This window comes from Oncorhynchus tshawytscha, linkage group LG20 (genome assembly GCF_018296145.1).
Source record: "Oncorhynchus tshawytscha isolate Ot180627B linkage group LG20, Otsh_v2.0, whole genome shotgun sequence".
Lineage (NCBI taxonomy): Eukaryota > Metazoa > Chordata > Actinopteri > Salmoniformes > Salmonidae > Oncorhynchus > Oncorhynchus tshawytscha.
The window spans coordinates 8,620,926-8,641,725 of NC_056448.1; the positions used below are offsets into that span (position 1 = coordinate 8,620,926).

The following is a 20,800-nucleotide window of genomic DNA, read 5'->3' on the forward strand; positions in this document are numbered from 1 at the left end:
AGTTGGAAGTTAAGCATTTCAACACTTTAATTGCTAACTTTTTGTTGGCGACAGTGCACTTTCTACCAGCTAGTTTGGTACCTGACACTGGCTGGACATCTTCTTGGTGGGCCGTCCCACTATGTAGATGTGTGATGGGGGCAGGCCTAAGGAGGAGTACACTGTGATATCCTTAGTAGAGCCGTACGCGGCAAATATCTTCATATGGGCCTGCACACACACACACAGAGAGAGGAATGGACTGTTAGAAACATTGTTGTTGTTACACTATATATATATATATATGACGGTGCCACGTTGAGTCACTGAGGGGTGTCCACATACTTTTGTGTGTGTGTATATATATATATATATATATATATATATATATATATATACACACACAAAAGTATGTGGACACCCCTCAGTGACTCAACGTGGCACCGTCATAGGATGGCACCTTTCCAACAAGTCAGTTCGTCAAATTTCTGCCCTGCTAAAGCTGCACCGGTCAACTGTAAGTGCTGTTATTGTGACGTGAAAACGTCCAGGAGCAACAATGGCTCAGCCGCGAAGTGGTAGGTCACAGCGTGTACAAATCGTCTGCGTTGCGAGTACAAATCGTCTGTCCTCGGTTGCAACATTCATTACCGAGATCTAAACTGCCTCTGGAAGCAACATCAGCACAAGAACTGTTCGCCGGGAGCTTCATGAAATGGGTTTCCATGGCAGAGCAGCCGCAAAGAAGCCTAAGATCACCATGCGCAATGCCAAGCGACAGCTGGAGTGGTGTAAATCTTGCCGCCATTGTACTCTGGAGCAGTGAAAAGCATTCTCTGGAGTGATGAATCACTCTTCACCATCTGGAAGTTCGACGGACGAATCTGGGTTTGGGGGATGCCAGGAGAACACTACCTGAACCAATGCATAGTGCCAATTGTAAAGTTTGGTGGAACAGGAATAATGGTCTGGGGCTGTTTTTCATAGTTCAGACTCCTTAGTTCTAGTGAAGGGAAATCTTCAAGCTACAGCATACAATGACATTCTAGACGATTATGTTCTTCCAACTTTTTGGCAACAGTTTGGGAATGCCCCCGTGCACAAAGCGAGGTCCATCCAGAAATGGTTTGTCGAGATCGGTGTGGAAGAACTTGACTGGCCTGCACAGAGCCCTGACTTCAACCCCATCGAACACCTTGGTATGAATTTGGAACGCCGACTGCAACCAGGCCTAATCGCCCAACATCAGTGCCCGACCTCACTAATGCTCGTGGCTGAATAGATGCAAGTCCCGCAGAAATGTTCCAACATCTAGTGGAAAGCCTTCCCAGAAGAGTGGAGGCTGTTATAGCAGAAAAGGGGGGTCCAACTCCATATTAATGCCCATGATTTTAGAATGAGATGTTCGACGAGCAATGTAGTGTATTTGTGACAGTAGAAACCTAACTTAAAAACACTAAGTCCCCTTACCCCAACCCACCCCGAACAACACACTTACCCGACCACAACCCAACCCAAGCCATACCCTAACCCCTACACCCTCATCTCTACCCCCCCCCCCTCCCTGCCCCTCTTACCTCACAGATGAGGGACTTGAGGAAGTTGGCCTTGTGTCTGAGGGGGTCGTGGACCAGGCCATCACAGAAGGACACGATTCCATGGGGGAAGTTATGCTGAGACAGCCAGGCCACCACACGCTGCTTCTGCATGTCTGGACGACCCGTCACATACACTATCAGATAGCCCAGGTCCTGCCAGTGTCTGAAGGGAGAGAGAGAGAGTTAGAACAGGCTGTGGGTGAGCAGGTGACATCCCAAAGAGTCTGGTGTATTATCTATCTATTAAGTTATTCATTTGCTGATTCACAACTTGTACTCCACATTAGGTAGTGTGACTCCTGGTCAGGAACATAACAGTACATCAAATACAAATCATGATAGAATAAGACCCATCGTGTTCCTACCTGACCACGTCCACAGCTCCAGCCCTGACCTTGGGGTCGCTGCCCATGATGGACACGCTGGCAGCAAACGAGCCGTCGATACTGAACACTACAAAGTCTGTTCCCCGCGGCAACACCGTCAGGTAGCTGTCCGCAAACGTATGGTCACCCCTGAGAGAGGGAGGAGAAACGGGGGAGGGGAAGGGAGAATGTGTGGCAAGGTGGGAACACATAATTCAACACTTGTTCTCACACTCAAAAACACCCACCGAAAACAAGCAAATCAGGTATTTCAAGGGTTTCAACCCATAACCTACCTGACGACCAGCTTGACAGGATAAACTCCAATGCCCAGCCTTTTGCTCTCTGGGATGACATAAGAGATGCGTCCGCTGCTATTGGTCAGCTCGGTGTCAAAGTACACCCACTCTCCTGAGGGGGGCTGGGTCATGATGTGGATGTCAATCTGGGGGGCAACAAGAGGAGGTTACACATAACAGTAATCACACCACGTCTGTATATTACATCAAATAATGACTGACTTGTCCATGTGTTCCATTGACAAACAATACATTATGCTCAAATATTGAGTTGGATGCAAGTGTCTCTCAGTTGCAGAACTGACGTTTGTTCCACAAGACAAGTTGGCATCAATGAGTACGGCTTTACCTTCTCCCCAGTGAGGGTGACCATGTCCAGAGGTCCGTACATGAAGCGTCCCATCACCAGCTGTGTTCCGTCCTCAGAGAACACCGCATCGTTCACGCGGTGGTTGGCCGTCACGTTCTACACACACACACACACACACACACACACACACACACACACACACACAGACGTTTACCGCGGTCAATACCTCTGCAACTTGTCGACAGAAAGCCTAAAAAAAGGGGGGTTAAGGAAGTGGTCTGTCCTCACCCTGATCTTGACGTGGGTCCTCTTGCGGATCCACTTCTCTCTGGGTTTAGAGGGCTTGAACTCGGTCACCTCTTTACCGTCCAGCTCCAGAATACTCGAGTTCTCATGCCTCATCACCTGGAGGAACAGACAGGGATGATTACATAGGCATTCATATAGCGTTCACCAGCCCAATAGGAGGCTATGCCATGATATTTGGCGACCTATATTCATATGGTCTTACCTCTCTGAGTAGGAAGGAGACATTGTGAGTGTACTTCCAATATGATGTATGGAAGAGGTCTATGAACATTCATAAGCATTCGCATGAAATTCATAAGCAGTTCTCTAGTTCTCTCTCTGTCTCATCCTATATTCAGGAAGGGCCTTTTCCCCTTTATTCAGATCACACCTGCTCACTTTCGGTTGTTTGAAAAGGAAATCATCTCCAAAATATCTTTATTTTTTAAACAAGCCTTAGAAAGTTGGTTGCAATTTCAGTTTAATTCACCTGAAAGGACGGAACAAATAGTACAACAAATATTGTGGTTAAATTCAAATATACTAATTGATTAAAAAAACTGTATTTATCGAAGAAATGTTTAAAAAAGGTATAAATTTAGTGAATGACATCATAAATAGGACTGGTGGAGTTGTCACACATGTAGCTAACACAGACATATGGAAATGTCTGCTCTGCCCAAAATTACAACCAATTATTTGCAGCTTTACCACAAAAATGGAAGAGGCAAGTAGAAGGGGAAAAAAGTAAGGAACTTGTATGTCAGCCCTGTATTAAAGAACATAAATGGTTAAAGAAAAGTGTGATAAATAAAAACATATACCAATTTCATTTAAGGACCAAAGAACTGACCGCTGTGACATATAAATTGCAAAATAGTTGGGAAGAGATTTTCGATGTACCCATTCTATGGCACATGGTTTATGAATTGATACGCAAAACAACGCCGGTTTCAAAACTTCAAATTTTTCAATATAAATTACTATACAAAATTCTTGCAACTAATAGAATGTTATATATATGGGGGATACGATCTTCCCAGCTCTGCAGATTCTGCTGTGAGGAGGCAGAGTCATTAGATCATTTATTTTGGTATTGTCCATATGTAGCTCATTTTTGGTCACAGGTCCAGGAATGGCTGAAGAATTGCAACATTTGCCTAGAACTAACACTACAGATAGCAATACTGGGTGATTTGAAAAGCCATAGTCAATCAATCAATAATATAATAATTGTTTATTTTTAATTTACAATCTGTAGAAGCTATGAGAATAGGAAGGTTCAATTATTTTGTGAAGCATCACAGCACAGTGATATATGGCAAGTAGAAATCTGAAATGGATGATGTTGAGAGACCAATGGGAGGGGTTGAGTGGAGCTGAAGGGTGGGACTAATAACAAGATAAACAATGTAGGGCATAAGGGATCTGTAGAATGTATGTATATAGGTTCGGAGCTTTTGTGAAATAGCATAGTTACAAATAGAAATCAAACTGGATGGACATCAGAAACAGAGGAAGGACTAAGAACAAACAAGCGAGAACTATTGTAAAGTTGACTGTGTCTGTAGAGTGTGTATAAGATGTATGGATTGAAGGTAGAAGCAGAAGTGTTTATTAGTTTACTCCAATTGGGGGATCGGCGGAAGGGTTTGCGGGGAATAATAATAAAGGTATATTCTTTTAAAAAGTATGTATGTCTATATAGGTATGTGTATGTATATATGTGTATATATTTGCATGCGTGTATGGATATATATATTTACCCAAAAAATATGGGGGATTGGAAATGATGCAGACAATTACATTGGAAGCAACATTCTTTCCGCAATATTAAGCTGATCCACCCTCAGAAAAAAAAAAAAAAATTCATAAGCAGTCATACCTGTCTGAGTAGGAAGGAGACGACGTCAGTGGACTCCCAGTACGACGCATGGAAGAGGTGAGGCAGGGCTACAGTGGGGAAGGCTGTGAGGGCATCAGGACAGTACAAGGCAAAGTCCATCCTCTTACTGCCCCACCACCGAGATGCAACTGAAGAGAAGGAGCGAGAGAGAGAGAGAGACAGAAAGAGAGAGAGAAGTCTGACACATAATCACAGTAGAGAAAAGACGACAGGGTTTGTAAAAGACGTCGATGTGTATTTCTGGTCAATGACAGTTCCAGACAAAAAGGGGTTCCACAGTAGAGGGAAGTGTGCTCATCCAGAGATTTACAGTCCAAGAGAGAGGCTCTATAGTACAGACGGAAAGTCACAGGTCCACACTGGAGTAGAATGGGGTGTCAGGGGCAGATTGAACTGGAGCAGAGGGCCAGTTTTGATTTGAGGAGGGAGAGGGTAACATACACAAGATCAGTGGTCCCTCTTTTCAATCCCGGCTAAAGACTGGGTCCTTGATTGAGGACTTTGGCATAACTCCTGTTTGGGAAGCACTGCAGTACATTTAGGGTACAAGCTGTAGAGGAGAAGAGAAGGGAGAGGAGCTGTAGCACTGCAGTGGTTCAGCTGTAGCTTGAAGGAGACCAACGACAAGGCACACAGATGGGAGTCCTGGGGGAGGGGGGGTCACACAGGATTCAAACCACAGTACCCAGACTACCTTGCTCGACGTCCATCAGCGTGTCTGGCGACGGGGGGTCAGAGTTCGTATCGGTGATGTCAGACGGCAAGTCTGAGGAGACATCAGAGGCAGTGACGTCAGCGGTGACGTCGTCGTCACCCTGGTCTGAGTCCGTGCGTCCGTGAGTGAGGAAGGGTCGGATCTTCTTCCTGGCCCGCGGAGAGGGGCTTCTCGAGGGGAGTTTAGGAAGCGCTAGCTGGGAAAGGAGACCCAGCTTCTTAGACGGGCTGCTTTGGTATTTAGTAGCTACGGAGGAATCAAGGGTTGAAGAACGACAAAACAGTGTGTGAAAAATGTCAGAGAATTTATGTTGTCATCTCCCTGAGCCACAGACACTGCTGTTAAATGCAAAAAAGACAGATATATCAAACAGTATAAAGTCCAGTACTGACTGTTGGTGATGTTGGAGGCGGTGTATGAGTCGGCCATGCCTGACACCTGGCTGGCGATGCTGGCCTCGCTGGACCTACGGAGGCCCCTGGGGTGGGGGGGTCCGGTCAGCGGGGAGGACGGGTACTGGCTGTCCACAAACACACCACAGTGGGAGTGGAGCACGTCAGCTACGGAGGGAGGGAGACACGGGAGAGAAAGTGTGTGTGTGACAGAGAGAGGGAGGAAGGAGAGAGAAGTGGATTGATCAAACAATCAATCAATTTAATTGTATTTGTATAAAACTTTTTTACAAATACAAATGAAGTGCAAAGAGAGAGAGAGAGAGAGAGAGACAGAAAGTGATACAGACAGACAGATAAACAGAGAGCGGACAGGGCAGCAGACAGACAGAGACAGAGAAAGGGTACACACTGTCGTTGAGCTGTGCGGCCTGTTGGGGCCAGTTGAGTACAGGGACGGGGATGGAGGTCTCACTGACGCCCCCCTCCTGGTAACGCAGGGGTACTGACTCCAACAGGAGCTGGGGGTTACTCTGCATCGTCTCCACTGGGGGGGAGGAACATGTGGGGGAGAGAGATAGGAAGGGAGGAGGCAGGAGAGACACGGGGGGTGGACAGAGAGGCAGAAATAAACGGACGTAACTACAGAACAGACATGGACTAACTGACATACAACAGTATGCTCCCATAGTACATTATACCTGATAATACCTGGACACAGGTATCGCACTATGAGAGCATATGGACAAAGCACACAGCGAATTGAGTGCATCCTTTTTGGAGGAGAGATATCCCGGAGGCATAAAGGAATAGTTTAGTGGGCGTGCATGTGTATCGAGCCTCACCCAGCAGAGCCGAGTGCCCGTCCCCCAGAGGGAAGCGTTGGTATCGGGGGACACAGAAGGGGGGCAGCTGGTGAAACCTCTTCTCTAGGAGGGGCTCCAGGCGGGAGGCAGAGGGGTCCGCTGGATGAAACAGGTTATACACCTGCTGACAAGCTGGACGCAACGCTGAGACTGGAGAGAGACAGAGAAATAGAAAGAGGAAAAGAGAACACGGTTATTTACATACAGGAACAGCTATCGGAGTTCCTTCCAAAGCTCACATATTGAAAACCATTGGACCAAACTATGGAGGATACTATGAACAACTTCCATCAAAGCTGCTGGTCTCGAGGGTCCAGAAGTGACAACTGCTGACGAACACGTCTCTGGAACTCCATGGAACCCCTGGAGACTCCATGTCACAAACCCCTCGGTTTCCTCTGCTGCCTCTCAGCTCTTTTTCTAAACCTCCTATTTATCCCCTGTCTCATCATCTTAGTTCTTAGTTTACTTTGGAACATGTGTCTTGAATGTCATCCCTTGATGTCACAGCCAATGGACTTCTGGCGTCAGAGATCTAAAACATGACTTCTAACCTCTGAACTCCCATGTTAACTCACTAAGGGATGTCCTGGCAGAGCCCGAACCCCACAGCTGCAGGAAAAGACACTGTCACCGCACAGATGCCGAGTAGCTTAGTTTACAGCTTCTCACTAAATGTGAGACTTTCTGTACACATATACAGTAAATACAATTCTGAAAAGTGGCAACTTTGCTTATAGTCTATTTCTGCTTTAGCCAACTCCTTAAAAGGCCAACTCCATGCATGGCAAAGACTGTTGGCTGCAGTTGGAATGTAGCCTATAATCTACAGTATATAGTCTAGTATAGTCTACTGGATACTGATTTCAATCTCTGATGAAGGTGTTCCTCACCATCTATAGACGGCACAACAGTCTTCCTCAGTGCCAGCACCAGACCCAGAGGAGAACCAAAGAGGAAGAAGTCTGCCACCTCGAAGTCCAGCCTCCCTAGCGCCCCCCCTCCCTCTAGCATGGTACTGCTGCTGGAGCGCCTCGAACCCGGGTCTGTTCTCAACACACTGCTGTGGAGACTGGAGAAACAGAGGGAAGGAAGGGGGGTAGAGATGGAGAGAGAGAAAGGAGGTTACAAAAAAGAGGGGGAAGAGTCAGCCGACAGGTGTAAACAATAAAACATTTACATGGGCAAAGTGAACATTTGATAACAATGACGGTCATTGTCGCTATACTGTCTGTCTGTCTGTCTCTCTCTGACCTGGACAGGAAGGCCTGGTGCTGTTTGATGGTGTCTAGTTCGTAGGTGGAGGAGTCACTGCGTTTGCGTGGCAGCATAGTCTTGGGGTCGTCAGGACCTAAGCTGCGAGGGATATCGATGTTACTGCGACTAAGATGGCGACTGCCCTCCAGAGACGGAGAAGATGGAGAGGACGGAGAGACACTGTTTATTATGATGCCTGGGGAGAGGAGGTCTGTGTCCTGGAGAGATGGAGGGCAAGGCGGGGGAGGAGAGAGAGAGGGGGGAGGCACATATAGTTAGTAGCAGTCCGATTTACAGCACAGATAAAGGAGGGAATTTGGGTGCAACTTAAAGGACTAGAGGAAGGTACCTGTACGCTGACAGTGCTGCCTCGTCTGCTGCTGTTCTGGCTCTCTGAGACGGTGACGTTACTGCTGCACAGAGCATCAAACCCTAGGATACCACCTACACAGTCCCCGATCACACACACCTACAGGAGGAGAGAACGCATGCCTTTAAGTTCAACATAGAGAAAATAATCCGCAATAGCTGTCAGAAACATCTGGGACCTCGAAACTTTGACTCTGGTCCTCTGCACTGACCTGTCCGGAGAAGGATGTCCCTTCCAAGGACCTTAAGAAGTCCCCATACACCTGATTGGCTCGTTGGATGACGGTAGCCACGGCATCCTGGTACTGGGGAGCGGAGGTGGCCAATAGAGGCAGTGCAGCTAGAGGGATGTGGTCCTGACTGTTGGAGAGGCAGCCCTCATCATAACTATAAGGACTGAGACTGGTCAGGAGAGATAGAGGGTTAGGGTATGTGTGTGTGTATATGTGTGTGTGCGTGCGTGTGCATGTACTCACTTGGACACCAGGGAAAAGGCGTCGGCACACACCGCAGGGCAAGGGACCACACGGATGGCGATGCGTCCTAGGGCTGCTGGGTAATGGACCCTCATCACTGTCTCAAACGCTCCGGTCAGAGTGTTGACGTCCGCCTGCTTACTATTTGGCTCACCTGGGAGTAATTACGAGTAAATAGTCATACAATATTGTTACATTGTCTATCCAAGAACAAGCAAAGTGATGATGACTGTAAGTGTTTGTGTTGGGATGTTGTATACCTGCTCCAGTGTCTAGGATGTTACCCCCGTGAAGCACCAGGAGGAGAACGTGGATCTTTGAGGGCGCCAGACACTGCCGAGATGACCCATCCTACGGGAGAAAGAAGGGCGGTCGTTGATTAGTTACCAATACGCAGTGACTGTGAAGGGGTGAAATCATGGGAATTAAAGTAGAATAGAGAAAGAGACCATTCCAATTGGAGTTCTATCAGAACTGAAACAACATCTTTTCACAGCCTACAGTAACACAACATCCGACTGAAGGCTACAACACCACCTCTGAACCACAGTGCACTGTGGGGCTGGGACTAGGGGGTCAGACTTAACAGCTGGTCGTCTGCGGGACCCGGCAGTGGAGCGACGTCTCCGTTTACTAGAGACGTGACGCTGGACACAGAGAGGATAACACACTGAGATGCTGCCTGTGTGTGTGTGTGCGTGTGTGTGTGCGTCAGAGAGACGTGCTGCTGCATACAACGAGCAACAACAAACACTGATATAGTATTTACACGTGATCTACTATCCCCGATAGACGTTACTCTGTGATGTTCTCCCTCCACCTCTGGCTGTCATTAGGACCAGATGGGATCAAAGCATTCTCAAACTGACACACAACTTCAATAAGCCAACTGCTACAGTACTGGTTTGACTGCAAACATTGCTGTTAATGTATTGTTAAGAAATGTTGTTAAGAAATGATGAAGCTATAGTCAGTAAACTTTACTTGGCTACTCTCATACATTCTTCCTACTGCTATTTGTCGATTTGGATCCCCATTAGCTTCTGCAGAAGCAGCGGCTACTCCTCCTGGGGTCTAGATGAGGAGGTGTTACATTGGAAGCGTACCTCAAGGAGTCTCTCGTCACTACTGGTTGCGGCATACTCTTCACCCGACTGATAAAGATTCTCTGTAAACACACACACAATTGTTTTTCATGAAACAAATTAACTTCCTGAAGGACGATATAGGACATGAAGATCTGAAATCTTAATGACGAACGGAGCTTGTGTGCGTGTAAAGTATGTGTTTTGATTTTGATTTGACTGGGATCCCCATTAGCCGGCGCCAAAGGTGACAGCTAATCTTCCTGGGGTCCGACACATTACAAAAAATATATTATAGACAGAAATACTTTACAATTGAGATACATTTAAAAAATATTAACCTAGACATTACAGACTTACTACATATACATTTGCCTTAACTAGGTGTGTGTGTTGTCCTACCCTGGCCCTCGTCCGTCTCTGTAGTCTCCATCTTGTCCATTAGGTCGTTGGAACTCCACTTGGTCATCTCCTTGGCATGTAACAGCATCTCCTCATCCCCAGAGAAGTCCTCTGAGGAGACAGACATCAGTAACAGTTGTAATAACATGTAATAACAGTCACAGAACCCCAGTAAGTAACAGCTGATGTAGTAACTGTAATAGCGGTCTGGAAATAAAATGTCATAGCAAACCGTGAGCGTCAAAGAACTCGTCGTCCGTGCTGTCCTCGGAGTCACGAGCGATACTCTGCATCCGCCACTCTGAGATGTTCTGGTGGACGGGGCTTCCTGTGTGGACAGGAAATAGGAAATAGAGTGAGGGCACTATTCTCTGATGCTCTGGGTTGATTTGAGACTTTGGGACTTGGTAATTATTGAACAGAGAAATGCATCGCCCCACTCACCTCCTCTCTTCGAGGATCTATTAGACGACTTGGACGAAGTCGACCACTGCTTGGTGAGCTCTCCACGCGTCTGTAATGCATCTCCCAGCCCTGTCCGTCCTGCCTCCACCTCTCCCCCCTCCCCCAGGGCCTTCACTCCCTCCTGGTCCTGGTCGGGGGTGGCAGAGGTCCCGTTGGTCACTTCCGCCCCCTCCTCGGTGTCACTGAGACTGTACTGGGCCATCGTCCTGGCCAGGGCTAGCTGGGTCTCCAGCTCCAGCTGTCTGATGTCCTCTATGGTCAGACCATACCACTCATCTTGCCAGCACCATGCCTGCCGGTGGGCTCGCACCATCACCTTGCGCAGGCCTGGGGAGGAGGGGGAGGAGGGGAGAGGGAAGAGCAGGAGATGAATAACATTATCACAGCGTTCTCGCTCTCAATTCCAATCAATATAATTATTTTCCTCTCCATACCCATCAATCGTGCATACATTCATTAGAAATAAACTAATGAACCTGTCAGTCATAATGTACTGAACAAGCACCACACAGCAGCAACACCACAGAGCAGTCGCACACACAACACACACACATACTAGAAACACAGGTACAACACACACACGCACACACACCTAGCTGGTGATTCAACATTCAACTCAGCCAAAACATGAGAGGATTAAATGAGCTGTGTGTATAAATTAAGAGAGTGTATATGAACAAACAGCAGTAGGTTAGTGTGTGTTAGTGATGTGCGGGTCGACTCATAACCTGCAGTCCCTGCAGTTACATCCGTGGAGCGGGCAGGTTTAGGTTCATTAAATATTATGTGGATGAACAGCGAGTGGATGGTGAATTAAGAGAAAAAAATGCATACCAAAATAATCAATAATAATTACTGTGCAATTCATATTTACACATTGAGTTTTTTTCTTTCATTATTTTTAAAAATCGGGCATTAGTGCGTAGGCCTTTTCATAGAAGCATGCGGAAGGTGTGATTTATTACTTGACTTTGTCTATTGTTTGAAATGTGTTGTTTCAGAAACAGAACTGCTGACACACTCCAGCCACATGAGGTCTAGCATTGTTTTTGCATTAGGAGGAACCCAGGGCCAACCGCACCAGCATATGGTCTCACAAGGGGTCTGAGGATCTCATCTCGGTACCTAATGGCAGTCAGGTTACCTCTGGCGAGCACATGGAGGGCTGTGCGGCCCCCCAAAGAAATGCCATCCCACACCATGACTGACCCACCGCCAAACCGGTCATGCTGGAGGATGTTGCAGGCAGCAGAACGTTCTCCACGGCGTCTCCAGACTGTCACGTCTGTCACATGTGCTCAGTGTGAACCTGCTTTCATCTGTGAAGAGCACAGGGCACCAGTGGCGAATTTGCCAATCTTGGTGTTCTCTGGCAAATACCAAACGTCCTGCACGGTGTTGGGCTGTAAGCACAACCACCACCTGTGGACGTTGGGCCCTCATACCACCCTCATGGAGTCTGTTTCTGACCATTTGAGCAGACACATGCACATTTGTGGCCTGCTGGAGGTCATTTTGCAGGGCTCTGGCAGTGCTCCTCCTGCTCCTCCTTGCACAAAGGCGGAGGTAGCGGTCCTGCTGCTGGGTTGTTGCCCTCCTACGGCCTCCTCCACGTCTCCTGATGTACTGGCCTGTGTCCTGGTAGCGCCTCCATGCTCTGGACACTGCGCTGACAGACACAGCAAACCTTCTTGCCACAGCTCGCATTGATGTGCCATCCTGGATGAGCTGCACTACCTGAGCCACTTGTGTGGGTTGTAGACTCCGTCTCATGCTACCACTAGAGTAAAAGCACCGCCAGCATTCAAGTGACCAAAACATCAGCCATGAAGCATAGGAACTGAGAAGTGGTCTGTGGTCACCACCTGCAGAACCACTCCTTTATTGGGGGTGTCTTGCTAATTGCCTATCCTTTCCACCTGTTGTCTATTCCATTTGCACAACAGCATGTGAAATTTATTGTCAATCAGTGTTGCTTCCTAAGTGGACAGTTTGATTTCACAGAAGTGTGATTGACTTGGAGTTACATTGTGTTGTTTAAGTGTTCCCTTTATTTTATATATATATATATATATATATATATATATATATATATATATATATATATATATATATATATATATATATATATATATATATATATATATATATATATATATATATAAAAATAATATACATATATACACACTACTGTTCAAAAGTTTGGGGTCACTTAGAAATGTCCTTGTTTTTGAAAGACAGCAAATTTCTTGTTAATTAAAATAACATAAAATTGACCCGCAAAACACCAGTCTCAACGTCAACAGTGAAGAGGAGACTCCGGGATGCTGGCCTTCTAGGCAGAGTTCCTCTGTCCAGTGGCTGTGTTCTTATGCCCATCTTAATCTTTTCCTTTTATTGGCCAGTCTGAGATATGGCTTTTTCTTTGCAAATCTGTCTAGAAGGCCAGAATCGCGGAGTCGCCTCTTCACTGTTGACGTTGAGACTGGTGTTTTGCAGGTACTATTTAATGAAGCAGCCAGTTGAGGATTTGTGAGGTGTCTGTTTCTCAAACTAGACACTCTAATGTACTTGTCCTCTTGCTCAGTTGTGCACCCGGGCCTCCCACTCCTCTTTCTATTCTGGTTAGAGCCAGGTTGCGCTATTCTGTGAAGGGAGTAGTGCACAGTGTTGTAGGAGATCTTCAGTTTCTTGGCAAGTTCTCGCATGGAATAGCCTTCATTTCCCAGAACAAGAATAGACTGACGAGTTTCAGAAGAAAGATCTTTGTTTTTGGCCATTTTGAGCCTGTAATCAAACCCACAAATGCTGATGCTCCAGATACTCAACTAGTCTAAAGATGGCCAGTTTTATTGTTTCTTTAAATCAGAACAGTTTTCAGCTGTGCTAACATAATTACAAAAGGGTTTTCTAATGATCAATTTGCCTTTTAAAATGATAAACTTGGAATAGCTAACACAACATGCCATTGGAAAACAGGAGTGATGGTTGCTGATAATGGGCCTCTGTATGCCTACGTAGATATTCTCCCCAAAAATCTGCTGTTTCCAGCTACAATATGTCAATGTCATTTACAACATTAACAATGTCTACTCTGATCAATTTGATGATATTTTAAATGGACAAAAAAAAGGCTTTTCTTTCAAAAACAAGGACATTTAAGAATGACCCCAAACTTTTGAACAGTAGTGTATATATAATGACAGATTTCTTGAGTTATCTTAGATTAATTCTGACTATTTTGAGGAAATACTGGCAACGGCGTTTATACATTGGACAAATAGTACTATTTACGTTTTTTTTTGCATTTTTCAAGCAAAGGGCTTTTAAAGGAGAATGCAAGCACACTCCTTCGGTTCGGCTAGCCGAGATTGGCTGGTGTGGCTAGTCGCCAGCAGAACGTCAAACTGAAGCATGCTGACTCCTTAAGCAGTAGTAAATCACTGTCATGATGCAGACTGATGAGCTGACATAAGAACACTGGCAGGAAATTAATCCTGCTGCCTTTCTTATCTTCTGTCTCACTCCTTCTCCCTGTTTTTCTTTTCATCATTCTTCTCTTATTACCACCATGGTTCTCTATACCTCTCCCTCCAACTGTCACTCACTCACTCTCTCATTCACTAAATCAAATCAAATTTTATTGGTCACATACAGTGAGGGAAAAAAGTATTTGATCCCCTGCTAATTTTGTACATTTCCCACTGACAAAGAAATGATCAGTCTATAATTTTAATGGTAGGTTTATTTGAACAGTGAGAAACAGAATAACAGAATAACAACAAAAAAATCCAGAAAAAATGCTAAATATTATAAATTGATTTGCATTTCAATGAGGGAAATTACAAGAACACCATCCCCACTGTCAGAGGGGTTAATCTGTAAAAGTTTGTGAGGGTTTTAGGTGACAAGCCAAATTTCTTCAGCCTCGTGAGGTTGAAGAGGCGTTGTTGCGCCTTAAATTATGTAATATAGGCCTACTGATTATTTCTCAGTATACATGTGAGCTACTCATTGACAGCCCGTGAGCTACCGGCCGTGCAGTTTTCCACCATAGCTGGATCCATCATAAATGTTTGCACTATACAAACTTTTATGAGAACAGTCAGCCCTTGAAGGCTATCTACCTAACGTTAGCTAGCAAATCAGTGTTGAAACAAGCTAGCTAACGTGAGCTAGCAGTCATTTTAGCTGGCCAGGTCATATTGAAAGCTAGCTAGCTACATTATATCAAACCTGTCGTCTAGTTTGCTTGATTAGCTAGCCATCTAATAGCCAATGCCATGGCAAGCAAGGTAGTATTTAAGCTAGCTAGCTAGCTAGCAAGATAAATACATGGCTCTGAGTCTGGCGGGAACTGGCAGAGTATGGGGTAACGTTAGTTGCACCATGTTAAGGGTGACTTAAATAATTTTGCTAGCAACTTATCTCGCAACATTAGCGAAACCAGCTGCAGTAAAATATTGGCCACCTAGCAACATGACATCTAATTTCTGAGGCAGTGGAAACGCAATTTGAGCTAGCCCACCAAGGCCAGCCCAACCTGCATGCGCCACTCAAATGAAATAACGATACAAATTTAAATAGCACATAAAAATTGCAGTGGTGGAAAAAGTACCCAAATGTTATACTTGAGTAAAAGTAAAGTTACCTTCATAGAAAATGACTCAAGTCTAAAGTTTAAAATATACTTAACATATTTTTTGTTTTTTTGTTATATATTTAAGGAATGCCAGGGGCACACTCCAACACTCACACATAATTTACAAACAAAGCATGTGTGTTTAGTGAGTCTGCCAGATCAGAGGCAGTAGGGATGACCAGGGATGTTCGGTTGATAAGTGTGTGAATTTGACTAATTTCCTGTCCTGCTAAGAATTCAAAATGTATCGAGTACTTTTGGGTGTAAAAAAAAACTATGTTTTCTTACGGAATGTAGTGAAGTAAAAGTAGTCAAAAAATATAAAAATAGTAAAGTAAAGTACAGGTACCCCCAAAAACAACTAAAGTAGTTATTTTACACACCTGCAAAATAGATAAACAATGTTATTTTGCAGGTGTCTATTCATTTTGTAACACCAGTGGTGGAATTAGTGCTTTCTAACTGCACTGAACCAACACAGTGGCATGCAGGAGCAAAACAAAACCTTTGAGTGGTCAAAACCATTCACCTTGAGGCGACAGGGGAGGGGGTGCAAAATGCAATCTGTTCATTACTATATCATATAGAAATGGACACATCTTAATACAGACTAGCTCAAAACATCACTAATTATTGAAAATGACAATTTACCCAAATGGATTGAGAACTTTCTGGCAAAAAAAAAGTACATTTATATTTATTTTGAGAGTGGGGGTACAGCTGCTCTGTTTGTGCCATTACTCAGGTGACTATGTGCACACACACACACACACACACACACACACACACACACACACACACACACACACACACACACACACACACACACACACACACACACACACACACACACACACACACACACACACACACACACACACACACAACCTACCAACATCGTGAATGAAGCGTTCTATCTTGGACTGCATGCCCCAGTATCTGAACTCCACCTTGCAGAGCTTGTAGGCACACATGACCGTGTTCTGGGTCGGGTTCTGGTTGATGAGCTCGATCCAGTCGTCAGTCAGTGGTCCTCGCTTGGTTCTCTCTGATAAGTACAGCTTAGGGTCCTCCTCAACCAGGTACTCATGAGGTGCAATGTAGTCCTTCACAATGTCAATGGGGTCTGGAGGAAGAACATAAACACAGTCAGTACACAGACCAAAATGAGCCACGTAGTGAATTTTGAGACGATTACTTATTGACATTCCTTGACTATGTCTAATTTTGGAGTGAATGAGGGCAGAGGGAACCAGAATAGAACTGAGAAAAAGGAGGAACAATAGTACTGCTGGCTAGAAGCCACTAGAGGTCTCCACTGCTCTGCTCTACGACCTGTGTGTTGCTACGTGTGTGTGTGTGTGTGTTGTGTGTGCGCTTGCGTGCTTGAGTGTCTGTGTCAGAGAGATGTGCTGCAGCACACAAAGAGCAACAACAAACACTGATCTACTATCCCCATACACGTTACTCTGTGTATGTGTGTACGTGTGTGTGTGTGTGTGTGTGTGTGTGTGTGTGCGCGCGTGTGTGGTTATGTAATCGTCCCCCGCAGAGTCAGTCTGGGCCAGACAACACACCTATCACACACTGCACTGTGGGAGTGGCGCTGCAGTATTAAGCCAGCCAGCAGCTCACACTCACACACACTAGCAGCAGCATAAGACGGAACACACGCTGTCTGCATCTTAAAGACTACAGTGTGTGTGAAATAGCGAATTGCTGACTGCTCTCTGAAATCCATGAAGACCAGACAGACAGACTGAGAACAGTTAGGCTTGAGAAGGCGTGTAGGCTTGTTTGTGTGTCTGTGTGTGTACCATACCTATAGTCCTTGTTCTTTTTTCTGCTGAAGACAGATTGAAGCACTCTTGGGTCCCTGTGTCAGGTTTATAATACGTCTCAATGTCTATGGAGAACTTCTCTACGAATGGACAGGTATACCTGGAGAGAGAGAGGAGGGGGAGAGAGAGAGAATGAGAGAGAGTGGGGGAGTGGGAGAGAGAGAGAGAGAGAGAGAGTGGGATGCGTGATGTGGAAAGAGGGGAGAAGGCTTTAGGAGAATGTCTCTATTACATTTTGTCTTCGTGTAGGCGTGTAAGGTAGGGGGTCTAGGGTAGAGATGCACAACTCCGGGCCTCAGGGACACACATTTATGTGTGTAATGATGTAAGTCTGTGTACATATAGCTGCAAGAAAAAGTATGTGAATTGGTCATAAAATTTGATCTGATCTTCATCTAGGTCACAACAATAGACAAACACAGTCTGCTTAAACTAATAACACACAAAGAATTCTAGGTTTTCATGTCTTATTGAACACAGCGTGTAAACATTCACAGTGCAGGGTGGAACAAATCAAATCAAATTTTATTTGTCACATACACATGGTTTGCAGATGTTAATGCGAGTGTAGCGAAATGCTTGTGCTTCTAGTTCCGACAATGCAGTACTAACCAACAAGTAATCGAACTAACAATTCCAAAACTACTGTCTTATACACAGTGTAAGGGGATAAAGAATATGTACATAAGGATATATGAATGAGTGATGGTACAGAGCAGCATAGGCAAGATACAGTAGATGGTATCGAGTACAGTATATACATATGAGATGAGTATGTAAACAAAGTGGCATAGTTAAAGTGGCTAGTGATACATGTATTACATAAGGATGCAGTCGATGATATAGAGTACAGTATATACGTATGCATATGAGATGAATAATGTAGGGTAAGTAACATTATATAAGGTAGCATTGTTTAAAGTGGCTAGTGATATATCTACATCGTTTCCCATCAATTCCCATTATTAAAGTGGCTGGAGTTGAGTCAGTGTCAGTGTCAGTGTGTTGGCAGCAGCCACTCAATGTTAGTGGTGGCTGTTTAACAGTCTGATGGCCTTGAGATAGAAGCTGTTTTTCAGTCTCTCGGTCCCAGCTTTGATGCACCTGTACTGACCTCGCCTTCTGGATGATAGCGGGGTGAACAGGCAGTGGCTCGGGTGGTTGATGTCCTTGATGATCTTTATGGCCTTCCTGTAACATCGGGTGGTGTAGGTGTCCTGGAGGGCAGGTAGTTTGCCCCCGGTGATGCGTTGTGCAGACCTTACTACCCTCTGGAGAGCCTTACGGTTGTGGGCGGAGCAGTTGCTGTACCAGGCGGTGATACAGCCCGCCAGGATGCTCTCGATTGTGCATCTGTAGAAGTTTGTGAGTGCTTTTGGTGACAAGCCGAATTTCTTCAGCCTCCTGAGGTTGAAGAGGCGCTGCTGTGCCTTCTTCACGATGCTGTCTGTGTGAGTGGACCAATTCAGTTTGTCTGTGATGTGTATGCCGAGGAACTTAAAACTTGCTACCCTCTCCACTACTGTTCCATCGATGTGGATAGGGGGGTGTTCCCTCTGCTGTTTCCTGAAGTCCACAATCATCTCCTTAGTTTTGTTGACGTCGAGTGTGAGGTTATTTTCCTGACACCACACTCCGAGGGCCCTCACCTCCTCCCTGTAGGCCGTCTCGTCGTTGTTGGTAATCGTTGTTGCCTATCCTCACCACCTGGGGGCGGCCCGTCAGGAAGTCCAGTACCCAGTTGCACAGGGCGGGGTCGAGACCCAGGGTCTCGAGCTTGATGACGAGCTTGGAGGGTACTATGGTGTTGAATGCCGAGCTGTAGTCGATGAACAGCATTCTCACATAGGTATTCCTCCTGTCCAGATGGGTTAGGGCAGTGTGCAGTGTGGTTGAGATTGCATCGTCTGTGGACCTATTTGGGCGGTAAGCAAATTGGAGTGGGTCTAGGGTGTCAGGTAGGGTGGAGGTGATATGGTCCTTGACTAGTCTCTCAAAGCACTTCATGATGACTGAATGAGTGCTACGGGGCGGTAGTCGTTTAGCTCAGTTACCTTAGCTTTCTTGGGAACAGGAACAATGGTGGCCCTCTTGAAGCATGTGGGAACAGCAGACTGGTATAGGGATTGATTGAATATGTCCGTAAACACACCGGCCAGCTGGTCTGCGCATGCTCTGAGGGCGCGGCTGGGGATGCCGTCTGGGCCTGCAGCCTTGCGAGGGTTAACACGTTTAAATGTCTTACTCACCTCGGCTGCAGTGAAGGAGAGTCCGCATGTTTTCGTTGCAGGCCGTGTCAGTGGCACTGTATTGTCCTCAAAGCGGGCAAATTAGTTATTTAGTCTGCCTGGGAGCAAGACATCCTGGTCCGTGACTGGGCTGGATTTCTTCTTGTAGTCCGTGATTGACTGTAGACCCTGCCACATGCCTCTTGTGTCTGAGCCGTTGAATTGAAATTCTACTTTGTCTCTGTACTGACGCTTAGCTTGTTTGATAGCCTTGCGGAGAGAATAGCTGCACTGTTTGTGTTCGGTCATGTTACCAGTCACCTTGCCCTGATTAAAAGCAGTGGTTCGCGCTTTCAGTTTCACGCGAATGCTGCCATTTCTGGTTAGGGAATGTTTTAATTGTTGCTATGGGAACGACATCTTCAACGCATGTTCTAATGAACTCGCACACCGAATCAGCGTATTCGTCAGTATTGTTTTCTGACGCAATACGAAACATATCCCAGTCCACGTGATGGAAGCAGTCTTGGAGTGTGGAGTCAGCTTGGTCGGACCAGCGTTGGACAGACCTCAGCGTGGGAGTATGTGAACAAGTATGTGAACCCTTGGATTTAATAACTGGTTGACCCTCCTTTGGCAGCAATAACCTCAACCAAACGTTTTCTGTAGTTGCGGATCAGACCTACACAACGGTCAGGAGGAATTTTGGACCATTCCTCTTTACAGATCAGATCAGCAATATTCTTGGGATGTCTGGTGTGAACTGCTCTCTTGAGGTCATGCCACAGCATCTCAAATCGGGTTGAGGTCAGGATTATGACTGGGCCACTCCAGAAGGTGTATTTTCTTCTGTTGAAGCCATTTTGTTGTTGATTTACTTCTGTGTTTTGGGTCGTTGTACTGTTGCATCACCCAACTTCTGTTGAGCTTCAATTGGGAGAACAGATAGCCTAACATTCTCCTGCAAAATGTCTTGATGAACTTGGGAATTCATTTTTCCGCCAATGATAGCAAGCTGTCCAGGCCCTAAGGCAGCAAAGCAGCCCCAAACCATGATGCTCCCTCCACCATACTTTACAGTTGGTATGAGGTTTTGATGTTGGTGTGCTGTGCTTTTTTTCTCCACACATAGTGTTGTGTGTTTCTTCCAAACAACTCAACTGTAGTTTCAGCTGTCCACAGAATATTTTGCCAGTAGCGCTGTGGAACATCCAGGTGCACTTTTACAAACTTCAGACGTGCAGCAATGGTTTCTTTTGGACAACAGTGGCTTCTTCCGTGGTGTCCTCCCATGAACACCGTTCTTGTTTAGTGTTT

At 45.7% G+C, this 20,800-nt stretch overlaps 1 protein-coding gene across 6 annotated transcripts in view; it reads right to left on the reverse strand.

Annotated features, from left to right (window-relative positions):
* LOC112219634 (membrane-associated phosphatidylinositol transfer protein 2) overlaps positions 1–20,800 on the reverse strand; it is a 77,131-nt gene that overhangs the window by 6,283 nt on the left and 50,048 nt on the right. For 3 of the 6 annotated variants that reach the window (XM_024381066.2, XM_024381067.2, XM_024381068.2), the window contains exons 4-26: positions 17,237–17,355; positions 16,307–16,540; positions 10,752–11,099; positions 10,540–10,635; positions 10,308–10,418; positions 9,927–9,988; positions 9,081–9,171; positions 8,821–8,974; positions 8,557–8,746; positions 8,325–8,444; positions 7,973–8,193; positions 7,612–7,790; positions 6,698–6,868; positions 6,265–6,399; positions 5,853–6,020; positions 5,440–5,706; positions 4,725–4,873; positions 2,840–2,956; positions 2,591–2,707; positions 2,239–2,387; positions 1,943–2,092; positions 1,557–1,740; positions 82–210 (exon numbers count right to left, since the gene is read on the reverse strand). In XM_024381066.2, coding sequence (XP_024236834.1) covers positions 82–210; positions 1,557–1,740; positions 1,943–2,092; positions 2,239–2,387; positions 2,591–2,707; positions 2,840–2,956; positions 4,725–4,873; positions 5,440–5,706; positions 5,853–6,020; positions 6,265–6,399; positions 6,698–6,868; positions 7,612–7,790; positions 7,973–8,193; positions 8,325–8,444; positions 8,557–8,746; positions 8,821–8,974; positions 9,081–9,171; positions 9,927–9,988; positions 10,308–10,418; positions 10,540–10,635; positions 10,752–11,099; positions 16,307–16,540; positions 17,237–17,355 — 3,661 coding nt within the window. The remainder of the gene's footprint in view (positions 1–81; positions 211–1,556; positions 1,741–1,942; positions 2,093–2,238; positions 2,388–2,590; positions 2,708–2,839; positions 2,957–4,724; positions 4,874–5,439; positions 5,707–5,852; positions 6,021–6,264; positions 6,400–6,697; positions 6,869–7,611; positions 7,791–7,972; positions 8,194–8,324; positions 8,445–8,556; positions 8,747–8,820; positions 8,975–9,080; positions 9,172–9,926; positions 9,989–10,307; positions 10,419–10,539; positions 10,636–10,751; positions 11,100–16,306; positions 16,541–17,236; positions 17,356–20,800) is intronic. The other 3 variants (XM_024381071.2, XM_024381074.2, XM_024381075.2) reach the window with 3 other exon arrangements.